The 15,666-nt window shown below is 39.9% G+C and overlaps 1 protein-coding gene across 2 annotated transcripts in view; it reads right to left on the bottom strand.

Moving 5' to 3' along the window:
• Nucleotides 1-1,475: 1,475 nt before the first annotated feature.
• gpr158a (G protein-coupled receptor 158a) overlaps nucleotides 1,476-15,666 on the bottom strand; it is a 100,344-nt gene continuing 86,153 nt past the window's right edge. Inside the window, exons 9-12 of one of the 2 annotated variants that reach the window (XM_050056612.1) lie at nucleotides 11,724-11,829; nucleotides 10,062-10,208; nucleotides 9,876-9,959; nucleotides 1,476-9,439 (exon numbers count right to left, since the gene is read on the bottom strand). In XM_050056612.1, coding sequence (XP_049912569.1) covers nucleotides 7,559-9,439; nucleotides 9,876-9,959; nucleotides 10,062-10,208; nucleotides 11,724-11,829 — 2,218 coding nt within the window. In that variant the 3' untranslated portion in view covers nucleotides 1,476-7,558. The remainder of the gene's footprint in view (nucleotides 9,440-9,875; nucleotides 9,960-10,061; nucleotides 10,209-11,723; nucleotides 11,830-15,666) is intronic. The other variant, XM_050056613.1, reaches the window with a different exon arrangement.

Below are 15,666 nucleotides of genomic sequence, written 5' to 3'. Positions count from 1 at the left end.
AATTCAAAACTTATTTTAGGAAATAAATCCATATTTTTGGCTGTTTGACAGTGGATGAATTAATTAGCCTACAACGCAACTGCTGACCTAACTGACACTAACCGTCAGTTTTGATTTGATTGTTGATTGCAATCAGCTGTGAGGCGGAGTGATACATACACAGTGAAATAACCGTGATGTTGTACTCCAAATCGTCACGGTTTTACTGTCTCTTGACCAATCAGATTGCAGGGCCGGAACTAACTGTTGTATAATGCTATATAAATAAAAATTTAATTTATCTTTATTTTTAACTCAACTTTAAATGTTCCATATTTATATTTTATGTTGCTGGGAAAACATATGATTTGAAACCCAAGTTTTAGGGTTATTGATAACACACAGATAGGGGAAATATGTCTTTTAAGCTGCTAAATGCTCCACTATGGTCACCAGCTAATCTCTCACTGTGTCTGCTGTTTGGTGCTGAGCAGTGAGTGTTGAGAGCAAATACAAGTGATAATTCTCTGCAGGATCATCATTACAAGCGACCTTTCACATTTGACATTTCATACGTTGTTATCATGAAAATATCTATTATTTAAATGATGTACTCCATATTCGTGGAATGACTGCCATCTCACTGTAATGAATATCAAATGGAACATCAGTATCTCCACGTCACAGGTTATTTCTCATAGTTATCTGTTTTCTTCTCTTATGTTTCTCTGTTTTAGTTCCCTGCAGCAACCTGTATTGATCTTCTATTTATTAGAATGGCTCTGAAAGTGCTCTTGTAAACAGGAATCAATGCTAACATGTTTGCTTTACACAATACCCTTTTGCAATGTTATCTGGCTGCATCACTGCCATATTCATAGAGACATGAGTCCTGGTGACAGCGTAGACACCGTCAGTTGCATGTATTGCTAATGATGCTGAATTTTTGGGGCTGAAAAAGTATTAATAGAGCAAGAAATGCTTTTCCCTTTGGCTCGGGGAATAAATAATTTCAGCTCGGCCAATAATTATTTTGGGATTGGAAAATAGCAGCGCTCAGTTTTTCTGCAGGGGTCTGGAGTCAGCATTTGATAGCATCTTGTATCTCTCGCTTCCTGCAGATTCTCCATTGATCTCCGTCCAAAAGACCACATCAAGCCATAAAAGCATTTCAGGACAGTCGCCAAGATGCGCATATCCTAAAGTGGTTATGATGCATGAGGCTTTTAAAGGCCACGGTTTCTCCCAACTGCATGTCTACATGAGGAATAAGCAAACAAACCTGAGACAGGGATGATTACTAAGCACAAATGCATCATGGGAGTGTCTTGTAGCAACTTCCTGCGGGATTAGAAGTAGTTGTAGGAACAGAGACTCTGCTTCAAGGTTCTCAGCAAGCACATTTTCAGTTTGAAATGCAAATCATAACACAGCTTGAACCGCAGTAAAAACATCCAGAAACACTTCATTTTCATATAAATATTTATTGCAGAGGAGGTATCTTTTATGTACATGCTATCACAATATAACACAATATAAATCTACCAAATATTCCCATATATTGATGCTATAAGCTTGTCATAGAGCAATAGTTATAACAAGCACATAATACAGTGGTTTAGGGACAGTATCACTCACTATACAACTTGTAACAGTCCATAAAAGATCAATTTTTTTTCTTTTTTGTTCTATCAAGGGCAGTGAAACATCGGTCCTATTATTTATTTATTTTTTTCTTGAATTCATGCAGAAGCCACAAGAGCAAGATTTACGACGTTACATCATTGAATAGTAGTAGTAGCAATAGTAGTAGTTGTGTTTGTTGTCGGGTGACTTGGTTTGGTCACAAGAGAAGAGAAGTCAGGTTGAAATGAAAGCAGCTAGCCAACAGAACGCACCATGGAAAGTAAAGATCCGACTGGTGGACAAAGAGCTACGGGACACCGTGTCGCCTATGTCGAGATGGATAAAAGGAACAATGGGCTCCATTTGGGATTCAGACTTTCACTGATTCATTGATGATACAGCTAAAATACAATGATCATCTGCGGAGAAACAGACACCGGTTATGTATACACAAGTTAGTACACACACAGCTATGGACTGACTGAACTGAGGGATGCTACAGCAAGCACACTACCTGAAATTATGCAAATTAAACAATGGCGTAGATTGAACCGAGCACGTGACGTCTTTCATAGTGTAATGGTGGGATATTGCATTGTTATTTTCTGCTCTAAGACAGAATGACTGTAATCGAAATCTCATGGGTCCAGTGTGTAAATAAACAAAACATTCTCAATTCCAACTCGTCAAATACTGACGCTTGGTCAGTGGTCGTACACGTCAAACTCCGTAACATGTTCTTATCCCATCTCGTCAAATACCACTGCTTTGTCAGTCGACCTTCGCATCTAAATATGACGCGTTGGGAAGTTCATGGATGGTGTGTCAATTCACACTTGTGTAATACATCTTCTTATTTCAAAATACACTTCCGTTTTAACAGGAAATGTTCAGTTTCTGCTCGTTGCATACATAGTCTGGTTCCCAATAAACTTACTATCTTAGTGAAACACCTTGATTTTGGTATTGTTCTTTAAGGTTAGGCAACAAATGCACATGGTCAGGTTACAAAAAACGATGGTTTGGCTTTAAATTTACACAGGAAATGAACAGCAGACTCCCACGTGAAAGTCCAAAGTTTGTTGTTCCCGTCTACCTCCCCTCTTGCCTGCCCCAAATGGACTATCTTGCTCTTTATTTTACAGTAGTTGCTGGCAGCATTACAAACTGACATAACTGGGGCGTATCATACAGCCACAAAGGGTGTCTCTCTGCATTCATGGCTAACGGCAATGTCCACTCACAGAGCAGCCGTATGTGACGACTTGGGTTGTTGCCCACTGCCTCTAAAACTGAGGCGCCTGGTGCGTATCAAACTGCAGCAAAAGGAGCCTCTCTGCATCGGTCTCTGACGCTGAAATCACTGACAACGTGGCAGTACATGGTTTGTGACTAACGTGATGTAAGGTTTCTGACATTTCTCCCAGGACACAAACAGCAGTCTCCCCTGAGAAAGTCTGGAATTTGTTGACCCGCCAGCCCTGTGCCGACTTTCTCGTCTTTATTCTTCGGTAGTTGCTCAGAGCTTAAAAAAATGAAGCCACCCAGTGTTTCACACTGCTGCTAAAGGATGCCTCTGTGAGTCACTATCTGACGCTGAGGGCCACTGACCAAGTGTTGCTATTTGATGAGTTTGGAGTGAAATGGGGTTGAAATAAATACATGCCTGAATAAATTAAGTATCGACACTAGCTTGTCATAATATATTGCTTGTTATGGTTCTATTTTTTCTAACAAATGGACTGAACTTTAGCGAAATCAAACTTGTTTCAGAGCCTATGAGCTTGGGATTTCAAAATAATCATGAAATAAACAGTTAAAATAACTTTCCTGTGAGGACAAAGCAAGCAGCTCATTTTAAAAACATACAGCATATTATTTATCACCCAGGGCAGTAAGTTCCAGTGCGGCAGTGGTTCCAAAGTCACTTTAAAAAAGAAATAAAAGAAAGGAAAGGGTTTCTGAAATGTCGTTGTCTGACCAGGGGTCCAGTGGTATGATCCTGCATTCACTACCACAATGCATGTGATGGATGACGCCTAACATGAGGTTCATAAATATCACATAGATCCATCATATCATTTACAATCAATCAATGCACGTCAACAGTTACTGTCTTTCCTAAAGGAGCTCATAAAACAGAGGCGATGACAAATCTCGTGCTGTGGGGCAAACACTCCATGCTTGAAATATTTCAGACAAGCCCCCAGCAGGTTAGTGGTGGAGATCATTTCTCAGAGATATAAGACATAGCATCTAAATCATTTTTATAGAGAGGCTAGCTGTAGAATTAAACACAATCGGACAAGGAAGGCTACAAATATTTGTCACTGGATTATTTTGATCCAAAGAAATTTAGCACTTGTACTGTGTTTAATCAAATAGGACTTTGTGAAATTCTCACTGACAAGCACTGACATTTAGTAAGGACTCCTACAGAGATTCGGATATTGAGGAATTTGACAGCAATTATAGATAATTACAATCAGTGACAACATTCAGTGATACCATGTAATTCTCACAAGATACCGTAGATGCTATATTGATACATAGTTTTCCTCACCACTGCAGTTATTGTCAGGTGTTTTAACAGTTTAAATGTACGTGGGAGATTTCTCTTTTTTTCACTTGGATACTGGATGATGAATATTTAGACATTTTGATACAAAACATCGAACAAATCAAATCCCTCGAAAGGTTTAGTCAGATTATTATTGATAACCACATTGTGAAGCCTAATTATCAAATGATCATCTTAATTAATCAATGGGGCATTAGCCTGCTTGTGTTAAAGGGTAACTTTACTATTTATCAACCACGACCCTATTTTCCCATGTGTCTTAGTGATTTATGGAGCCAACAATTTTTGAAACAGGTCCAGTGTTAAGTGACAGAGTTGCAGCAGGCAGCCACCAAACAGGCTACAATGAAACCAGTCCACTCTGTATTTGCACCTCATCACTTTGTGTCCACTAAAAGTGCTTGTTTTTGTCATTGACAGGCTCAGATTGTTAGAAGTTTCTGACAACATTATGGAAATGGTCCCTAAAGAGGCAGACCTTTCTTTACCTCATATAACGCCTAATAGAACCACCCTTATAGAACATTTTAAGGCTACCCATGGAATTATTTGAATAAAGAAATTAAATCTTGCCAGGTGATTATAAATTAACGTTACACTCCACCAACCTACATGAAACATAGACATGTCATATATCTTTAGAAACCTGACTATCTATTTATGAGGATTTCAATGTGTTTTCATTCATTTACAAGTAAGTCATCACCATTTGAAAGCCAAACACGGAACCTGTTCAAATGGGCGTCAAATGTCGTCTTTAACAAGAAGCTTTGTCTCTGTGAGGATCCTTTCCATAACGTTGTCAGACACTTAGAATCACAATCTGAGCCTGTCAGTGGCAAAAACAAGCACCTTTACTGAACGCACATTGACAGTGTCAACATGCCCCAGGTGGTTATTTTACAGCCTGTTTCAGTTGCTGCTGGACCAATTTTAAAAACTGTTGTTCCCAGTAGTCACTTAGACACAAAAACGGGAAAATAAGCTACAGGTTCAAAAATAACAAAGTTTCCCTTTAAACTGGGAAGATGTCTTACGCTATTTGTGAACTTTCAATAAAGAAACGTACAGAAAAAACTGATGGCAGTATAGTGCTTACACTCTGATATTTCAAATATGAAAGGATACTACTGCTGTATATTGGTGCTATAGTGATATTATCATATCTAAATATTACAGGATAGCTCTGCTTTAAAGAAACTTGGGTTTTATTTTTGGTGTAATGACCACTGTTTCTATTAGTTATAACAACATTGTACTCACCAACGTAAACAAAGTAATTAAGTCTGACAAGACAGGAAACACAACTGGTCATGTGATTAGACAGGTTTAGCCAAATTATCAGAGCAATTATTATTTCATGTTAAAATATGTGAGTGAGTGCACCTAAAAGGTTAGGGATACTCTGAGACTGGTTCTAGGTCTCTAAATCGCCACCTGCTGTACGTCTTCAATTTATTACACAATTAATGACATCTTGTGGTAACTGACGGCTGTTTCCCTCCATTGGAAAAACAATCAACCAGTTAGAGCTTTTTAGCTGTTATTTAAGGGCCGTCCACATCAAGAATGAAAAACTATGACAAACTACAATTATATGGGTTTATAAATTGTTCTAAGTCAAGTGGGTTGTGGACCACAACTACAGTGTTATCGCTCTTCAGTGTGGATGGTAATATTGCTGTTGTTGTAGTGTAGTTGTTGTGTATGGTTGACCAATGGCCGACAGTTGGCTTGGTGTGTCAGGGCCTCACAGGACCACTATGTCAAGACGAAACAGTAAGTATGGTAGGTCAAAGGTAAAATGATACATTTTATACTGTATGTATATCTATCTGACTACTTGTGTTTCTTGCTACATTGGACTTTTCTGTAGTGCAGATAGCTAGATTCCAGGTCTCAGCAAGTACAATGTTGTTATTACCGATTGGAATAATTTCCAAAACTTAGAAAATAAGACCCTAGTTATAATTAAGCGATACTATCCTTTAAGCATCAGCTTCTATCTGTTCCCTGTCTGAAAATAAAATCGTTACCTGCTCACCTTTTTTTAGTTTGGGTGTTTGAGACAGTGGGAGTGTAAGGACAGAGAGCGCTGCCAAGACTTGATGATGTATGAGACTCCAGAGGTTCAACTACAGAATTACATTTTCACTTTAAATTCATGATATTGTGTCCACAGACACACACACACACACTTGGTGCAAGCCAACACAAAGACCCATGCTGGATTTATAAAGAAAGCTGGTGCAAATTATTTCCTCAGTATTCCCCCAGTACTTATCTATTCCTACTTTTTACAGTGTACATATGAGCCATTTTGTCACACATTCATGTTAATGCTGCTCTCATATAATCGTCACCACCCTGAATGAGCTTCTGGAAATATGAAAGCAGGAAAAGGAGAAAAGAAACATCATTATGTATTTGTCAACACATTAACTGTTTTAGTTGACAAACTGGTAGGGTCCAACTACTCTCGATACCTGGCTGTGCATGCTGTTTATATAATTCACCGTCACAAAAGTGCTGAAGGAGAAGCCACTTGCTTCACTTCAGACTGATACAAGACAATGCTAGTAAGTTAGGCACATACAGTACATCTCTGCAGACCTGGAAGCATTTTAATCTGCCGAGAACTACAATTAAATAGATCTAAACAAAAACATGTCTAAGTTTGGTCGGCGTGTGATATCCTGTGTGGAATCATGCCGTGAAGTTGAAAATAAGAAGACAAAATGTACAAGAGGAACAGAGTCTGTCCTCAGTTCTTAATTTATGGAGTTGGCTAAAGTGCTATAGACTGATATCCTCACTGAGTCCTTCTCGCTGTGCCAAGAGTTGGACACAAACTAATAAATTAACTTTACCGCCTTAAAACCAACATCCCTCTTTGCAAATGTTCCCTTTTTCTTTGGCTTTCACTTTTGCTGTTTTGTACATCAACCTTACTTTTCTCTACAAATCCTTTTCTCATGTCATATCCATTAAGTGATGATGTTTATAGACAAAAAGAACCATGTAAGAATTTATGACTGAGTACAGAATACATGATAAATGCAGATTTTCCAACATTGCTCGTGAAGTGAAAAGGCTGAATCAAAAGTTGCATAATTAGTCTAAGATTTATCTTCAGGATCTTCCTGTAATAATCTGGAATGCTCGTCATGACTTTGTTTTGTTTTTTTGTACATTTTACTTATTTTCAAAATAGGTAAAACAGGAACAAAACCTTGGAAAGGAAGGCAACTTGTGGAACTTGATCAACTTTTCTTCCAAGTCACCGCACTAATAGTAAATATTTAACGATTTCAAAGTGAAAAAAAGTATACATCAATAACTATAATTTCAGTGGTCCGTTAAGGTTGAGTGTCATGCCTTCTTGCTCGATGTGCTATCCTCAAAGTCCCAGGGACAAACATCTGCCTTTTTGGCAGCACTCGGAGCTCCGCCTTTAGGATTTGGACTGCTCTGTTTCACTACTGAAGCACTTTTGTCTGTACCTTTTTTATCTGATGTATCCTCAAAATCCCACGGACAGACTTCAGCCGGCTTTGCTTTGGCTGCTCCCACATTCGCGCTTTTCCTTTTTTCTACCACTGGCACTTCCTGATGACTCTCTACATCCCACGGGCATACCTCAGCCATTTTTTGCTGGCTCACGTGTTTCTCTGAAGATTTACTCTTGTCTTTCGCTTTTGTTCTACTTTTCTCATCATCAGCGTCTTTTGATTTCTCTTTCTCAACTGTTCTTGTGGAAGGGGTACCCTTCTTGTTTGATGGGGATTCCTTGGTTTTGGGTACTTGAGAGGGACTAGGCGTCCTCTCAGAATTTGGAGACACGGCAGTGCTTTCGAAGTCCCAGGGACAGACATCAGCTTTTGAAGGTGGTGGCTGGAGCGAGCCTCCTGCTTTGGATGGATCTGAAAGGGTACTTCTCCCTCTCCCATCCACAGGAGAGGGGCTTTTTCTTTGTGATGTCATATCCGGTGATCGAGCTGTCTCTGTTGTCTTTTGAGCCTCTTCAAAGTCCCATGGGCAAACATCCATCCGATTCGTTTTGGAGCTCTCTGTTGTAGAATGCGGCTGCTGTGTCTTAGCAGGTTTGCTAGCCTGACTGTTTGTTTGTTGCTTGGATCCTTCCACTTGACTGCCTTGACTTTCACCTCCATCCTCCCACGGACATACATCTGCACGTACAGCGGTTGACCTCTGTAGTTCTTTTGAATGCCTTCTACTCGACGGAGGATGATCAGAAGCTTTCTGCTTCTGCTGATGAGATTTGCCTCCCTTGGTGCTACCCCCATGAACCGTCGTGGTTTCCTTTGGTGCAATAGATACATGCTTTTGGACCTTGTTTTCAGACGGAGTTGGGAGATCCTCCACCTCCCAGGGACACACTTCAGAGAGATCATAGAGGTCTTTTCCCTTGACTGGATCAGAGCAGATTGTAGGCTGGCTACCGCTCACCGGCTGTTTCATGATCCTGCCTGCTGTCGCAGTCTGTTTGTACTCAACCGACTGACTGATAATCATTTTGGGTTGGCACTCGTTTTCCGACTCTGCATTGGCCTTTGTGTCTTTGCTCTTTGGCTGACTCTTCTTATTGCTGTCCTCTGTGCTCTGGGTCTTTCCTGTCAAGCCCAAAGTCTTCTCTTTGGCACTGGCAATGACACTGAGGGACTTCTGCAGCATAGAGGCTCTGGGGTGAATCGGTTTCTTGTCTGCAGTGAGGTTATGGGCACTGGCTGACTTACACACCAAAGGAACTGATTCCGTAGATTCACTGGGGGCGCTTATATTCTCACTGGACTTCTTCTTGACCAGCTTTTTGCCCATAAGTGTATCCAGGAGAGAGCCTTCAGCTGGGGTCACCTCCATCTTGTCTGTCGCTGAGCTGTTGGAGTCCTCACTCTGGTCACGGACGTGGTCGTAGCTGCTGTGAGACTTCTTGAGGGAGAAAACCTTGTTCTTAAGAGTCTCCTCTTTCGCTGGCTTTCCTGGGTGAGCTGGATCGAAAGGGTTCTTCTTCAGCATACAAATGCTGTTACGGTTGCTCCCATGTTCTCCGCCCTCCTTATCTTCACGGCTGCATTGCCGGTGCACCGATTCTGGAATCTCAGTGATGCGCCTCATCAGCGAGCGACCCAACCCTTTCTTGGAGCTCCGCTTCTTCTGAAGATGAGGGTTGTTAGCCAGCATCTTCTTCCTCTTGTAAATCTCCAGCTGGGAGTAGAGTTTCTTCAGCTCCTCCTACATTTGCAGAAAAGAATCAAGGGGAAAGACAGAAGCAAAGTTGCCTGTTTAGAGCAAAGAATCAAATTTAGTTTTGCTTAAAAAAAGGGATTTCTAATTAAAACACTGTTACAAAAAAAGCAGACATTCTACTGCACAGAGAACATGCAGTACAGGTTCATGACACGTGACTACAAACGGTTGATAAAAGATGCACTACGGAATATAACATGCGTGCTGAAAAAAAGCAAAGACAGGACAGTCTTGAACAGCATCAAATAAGGAGTGTGTTTTAATGTTAGGTCTGAAACAGCCTCGAAGCTCAGGTCTTTAATTTACTTCTGTCTCTATGCCCATCCAATACAATGAATGTCCTCTGGTAAATAGGCTTTCCCAAATCTTTTGGTAGAGAGACTTCTTCAGCTCTAACAGACAAACAGAAATCTCTGCTCACGTTGGTACGTTTTTCCCAAAGACTGTCGCAAGACCTTACGCCACAGCCATTAATAGAACTGAGATGGCCCATTTCGTCTGGTGTCTGAAATAAAAAACTGCCATGGCTCAGTATTTTTGGACGATTTAAAAAGATATCACCAGGTTATACAATAGAGAATAAAGAGTTAAAGGAAACACTGCTCACCCGAATGTCCTCAGGGTCCAGACTGTGTTCGCTCCATGCTGATGTGATGCTGCTATTAAGATAGGATCCAGAGCGACCCATGTCCAGCTCGTCCTCATAGGCCTCAGAGGCTATATCATCTCTCATGTGGGTGCCAGCAAACAGGAACTGGTGGAGGAGCATAAAGGAAAACAAAATTTCTTGAGAAAAAAGGTGAATGGTAAATAACAATACTTATGACTTTCTAATCAACAAACAAATCTCATGAAACATCAAAGCCATCAATGTTTTCCCTCCTGACTCTCACCCCAAAGCCCAATGTTTCCTTCTGAAGATTTAAATCTTGAAAAACATGTCACAAATACATACAGCTTCATTTTTAAAAAGGCTAAATTATTTCCTAAAACAGCTGGGCACTGTAGTGCATCTGTTTGGAACTGCTCATGAATACACATTTGGTGCTTTAGTTAGTATTTACAGCAGCAGGATGGTGTATGTAGGCTTGGCTTAAAGGGACAGTTCAACCTAAAATAATAGATATTTTCCCACTTACCTGCAGTGCTGTTCATCAGTCTAGGTTGTTCTAATGTGAGTTGGTAAGTGCCAGATATATTGGCCATAAAGATGTCTGCCTCCTCTCCAATATAATGTAACAAGATGGCGTAACAAGGTGCTCAAAGTGCAGAAAAACAAACAAACTCAACAGCAATGTCTCTTTCCAGAACTACACCCACTAACTGTATCACTGCACAGAAAGAAGCATGCATCTTCTTCTAGCTCACCTAGCACCAGGAGGACGCCATTATTGTTTACATCTTTCGCTGCTGTGAGCAGGAACCTCTTGTCCATGAGTAGATGCACACTTCCTTCTGCATTGTGATATGATTTGCAGGTGTAACTCAGTAGAAAGAAAATAGTTCCTACATGAAACTGCTCACAACGAGGTCTGTGGATTATCTTCAGTAAATGGATCACGATTTCTGGAAAGAGACATTGCTGTTGAGTTTTTTTTAAATGTATTTTTTTGTCTCTTTGAGCACCACAAGCAGAGTGTGTTCTAGTTCAATTATACTGTAGAAAAGGCAGACATCTCTACAGCTGATATCTCCAATACTCGGCAACTCACACCAAAACATTCTAGAATTATAAAGAGCACTACAGGTAATAGGAAAAATATGTATTTTTGATTTTGGGGTGAACTGTCCCTTTAAAACTAACTACAGTTGCCACGTTCATTGTAATGAGGAAACGTGTCATCCAGTTCAACAATGTGGCTCACTGATGTGTTTTAAAAAGTTTTTGGATAACAATGGACCCAGAAGACAGATGACACAGAGGACTATGTATCATTGGATTTATACACATTACCTACTAGGACCAGTTTATTGCTGTTTTTCATGGGACTTGTTGACAATAAGCAAAATGTATAATACTGACAGCCTTTAATTTATGTCACACTCTCAAAAGCAGGTGACAAGAGGCTTGACAAAGAAGACATAAGCAGGAAAATGCAAAGATTAGGAAGAAATTAAAAAAAAGTATAGTTACAGCAATTTCTTTTAGCATTTGTTAAATTAAAGGGCTGTCCTGATGTTTTGTCAAAAAATAAAAGCATTATTTTTTCTTTAACTTTTAATTTAGGGAAATAGAATAACACGCGAAGCATGACTTGTGATGTTTTACCTTAGGGATGAGTAGCAGACCCAGTGTTACTGTTACAGTTAAGTGGGTGTGGGTGAAGAACAGCAGCAGCATCCAGTCTGGATGGAGCTCCGGCGCAAGGGTGAACCTGTCAGGATGTAAAGACAAAACAAAGAGGAAGACAAGTCAAACTCTATCTGCAGAACACATTTAAAAACCAACCACAGCCGACCAAAGTGCTGAACAGGCACAAAATACCACAACAAAAGAATTCAGTGGCAAACAACAATAACAACAGATGAAACAGTAAGCATAACAGAGATTGAATTGCAGCACAACAGAAGATAAAGTCAATTAAAGGTGTCAAGCTCAAATCAGAGTATGCCAACAAAAGGGGTGGGTCTTCAGCAGCGACTTAAAGGTTTTATATAGGTAAGCTTTTACAGAGTTTAGGGGCTGATACTGTTTTGGTGTCTTTATCTGGGAACATCCAAAAGCATCTGATCTAGTGCTCTAACTGGAGTAGGAAGATGCAAAAATTCTGCTAAATATGGTTGCACCAGTCCTTTGAAAACCTTAGAAAACAAAGAAAGGATGGCAGAAACAGGAAAGAGAGAAATTTAGGCAGGACTACAAGAGCAGAGATATCTAGAAGTTTAGCTAATGTTTATCAGATACTTTGTTGGCTGTAGATAGCTTCACTATTACTTATACAGACATCAGTATATATAATAATAACCCAGAGTCATTAATCAAGCTGCTCAACCTCACCATGACAGTGTGTTTTAATATCTGTGCTCACATTTTCCCTCCACTACAGTTTTGTTAATAAACACATCCTAAACATCTTTATGATAGCGGACTGTCAAATCAAAAAGGCAAACACAGTAAAAGCAGCGAAGTATGACTAAATTATGCTGCGATATTCACACACGTTGCTCAGTCTGCAGTAAACCTCTTAGATACAGATGGAGCCGGGAGAGACAGACACCAGCAGACTTAATGTGTTTTCAGCCAAAGTAGATTTATATACTGTCTGTCTAGGCGTCAATTCCACTGCCTCATATTATGTTCCACTCGGGTGATCCTTTTGCCGGCAAGGACACAATATTTTCCTCATTCTTTCAATTGGATTCACAATAAAGGGCAGTGACCTTGATCTAGTCACAAGATTCGGCCTATTTATACATCAGACAATAAAACACAGCGCTGACTGTGCCGCAGTAGTCAGTGGAAAATGAGATAATTACTGGCAGAGACAATAGTAGTGCGAGGAGTAGCTCCAGCCTTTTATTTAAAAATGAACAAACAGGCTTTCAGACCTCATGTGTACTAAAGATATGAAGGTATGTCCTGTCAGATGCTAATTCAACCACCAGAGAGCCTCTATCCAAGCAAATGTCATCTAGCGGGCTCATTACGTTGTTGAAGTCTGCAAATGGCTAATTAACGAACAGTTACTGTGGTAATAGCTGCGAGGCATGAATGAAGGCAAAGGTCCAGCTTATGAAATGTCCCAAAGCTTTGAAGTCTTCCCTCATTCATGTTTTGTGAGGAGTTTCTGTGCAGATGAGGATTTAATAACCTTGGCATGCTGTCTCCTCTCAGCCTGCAGAAACACTCCTAATCACTTGTGCCTCGACCTCCAGCTATTACACTCCCTTCGTTTTCTCTCAGCGCCCCATTCACACCTGGCTATAACCTGATCACAAACAAGGAAGCCCGAGCTTTAACTGGTCACTGTGGGATCAAATAGCAGGTTCTGCGAGTAACACAAATGGATGGCGGATGCCTCTAACAAGCCCCAGTGTACGCTGTGGTCTCTGGTGGCAGCCAGTCAGAATAACTAGCCACACCAGGCAACTTTCCAATTTATTAGGGGTCTCGTTTGACCATTTTCTGCAGAAAAGCCTCACAACAAGGCTGAAGAGGCAGATTAAAGGGGTTGGCAAAGTAATCATGAGAGCCAGATGTTCAAATACCATCAAAAACTATCAGCTTTTACGTCTATGATACACAGATTTTTTTGGTAATGGATGTTAATTTATAACTTGAGTATGGCTGCCAATAATTCAAGCTATTTATGCCATCTTGTAGAAAAAAAAAGCATAAATCATTCTGACACGGTTCATTAGTAATAATGTGATGGAGCTGAGCTCTCAATTAGGGGGACTCCAGCTAGGAAAGGCTGTGGCAGTGTCAGCTGAAACGCCTCATTTATAAACTGCGTGCTGCAGCTATTTGACATGTATACTGGAGGGAGCGGGTACTACAATAAAAAATAAATAAAAAACCTCCCAGATGAGCAGAGGGGTTGAGCCTCATGTGGGAGCCTGTATGTGATGGAAATGAGACGATCTACTGGAGGACAAATGTCAAAATGACAACAGTGAAGGGCATTCAAAGACTATGATATTAAATATGAAGGTAAATGTGGAGTATGTTGGGAATGTAAGTGACAGCATCTGCATGTTTTAGAAGATGCTTTTGATAGTAATTATGTTTGTTTTATCTTCCTTGGAGCCCCTTGATGGGGGGGGGGGGGGGGGGCTTACTGCACCAAGCTCATAAAGATAGCGCCATGATTCTCATGATATACTCTTATATAAAGTTTAAAGGGAAGGTTCACGCAAATTACACAAAATGATATACTTATGGCATCTGGGCATACAGACATTTTTTTCTAAGATTTTAGATGTCTATCTCTGATATTCATGTCTCCACATTCAATTTGTCATTTTAATCAGGCGATACATTGTGCTGCATCCGCCCACACCACGAACAAAATCCCACCACACTCTGATCATATACCACCATCATTTATTATATCATATATATCAGCTGTTTGTTTGTTTATCTCTCGGAACTTGCAGGAATCAATCAAATCTACCAGTATCTCAAAAATATCCCTTTAATTTGGACTATTACTGTTACTAAAAATAATGTCCCAAAAAGATAAAGACAAAACTTGCTGTAGTTAAATCATATTTTTTTTTACAATTTATACATATCACAGCCTTTGTGTAAACATTTAATTCTTCTGTCAGTCTTTGCCCTGTAAAATCATATCCTGTGAATCAAAAAGAGCAGATTAAAAAAACTTTTAAATAATGTTTTATTAATATTTATTTACAAAAACAGTTGAACAGTTCACTAATTATTTTATAGCAGCTTCATAATGATAATGATACTACTAACATCATTATACTATTATTAATAACAGCCTGGAGTTGAAACCAGGCATTGGAAACCTGTCATAAGGGCCATTTTTGAAAAAATATATTTAAAAAAAATCTGCCTCGAGCCATTAAAAAAAAAAGCCTTGTCATAAAGGTAACAGTATATGAAGTCTAAATTAGCCTGTAAATAGGTCTAGGTCTAATAGGTCTATGAGCTTTCATAAATATGTTTTACTACAAGGTGACAACTTTGCAGTGGGCTTTTTATGAATATTTGGTACTTTAACTTTGCAGCTTTGACAGTGAAAGTGCAAGAGCCCATGCAAATGAAACTCAGATAAATCCCTTTTTATTCAAGGTTAGAGCAGGAAAAGGCAAAACGGACGATCACATAACAAAACCAAGGATCCAAAAAGGACTGAACTGAAAACCAGGACTTAAATACAAACTAGTCTGATGAGGGGATGAAGTGCAAGTGGAGAAAAGGGCGGAGAAGCTCAGGTGGGGAGAAAAGGGTGATCAGGCAGAAGAACAGGCAGGGGGCTGATCAGCCCGGGAAAACTATGGAGCAGGGAAGGACCAATGATACAGATAGAGGGCAGGTACATGGATGGGCAAATGAAGGAAAGGCAGCAGAGGAAGGGGAAAACACAGTACACAGAAACCAAAAAACCCACAATTCTCTTTTAACTGGAGTGAAAATGAAGACAGACTACAAGATATAGACAACTTAAATGATTCTATAGTCTATTACAGATCCTCCATCTTCCTAAAAAGTCTGAAGGCATCGGGACACAGAGCAGACA

This window comes from Epinephelus moara, chromosome 11 (assembly GCF_006386435.1).
Source record: "Epinephelus moara isolate mb chromosome 11, YSFRI_EMoa_1.0, whole genome shotgun sequence".
Taxonomy (NCBI): Eukaryota; Metazoa; Chordata; class Actinopteri; order Perciformes; family Serranidae; genus Epinephelus; species Epinephelus moara.
This window is presented reverse-complemented; position numbering and strand designations above follow the sequence as displayed.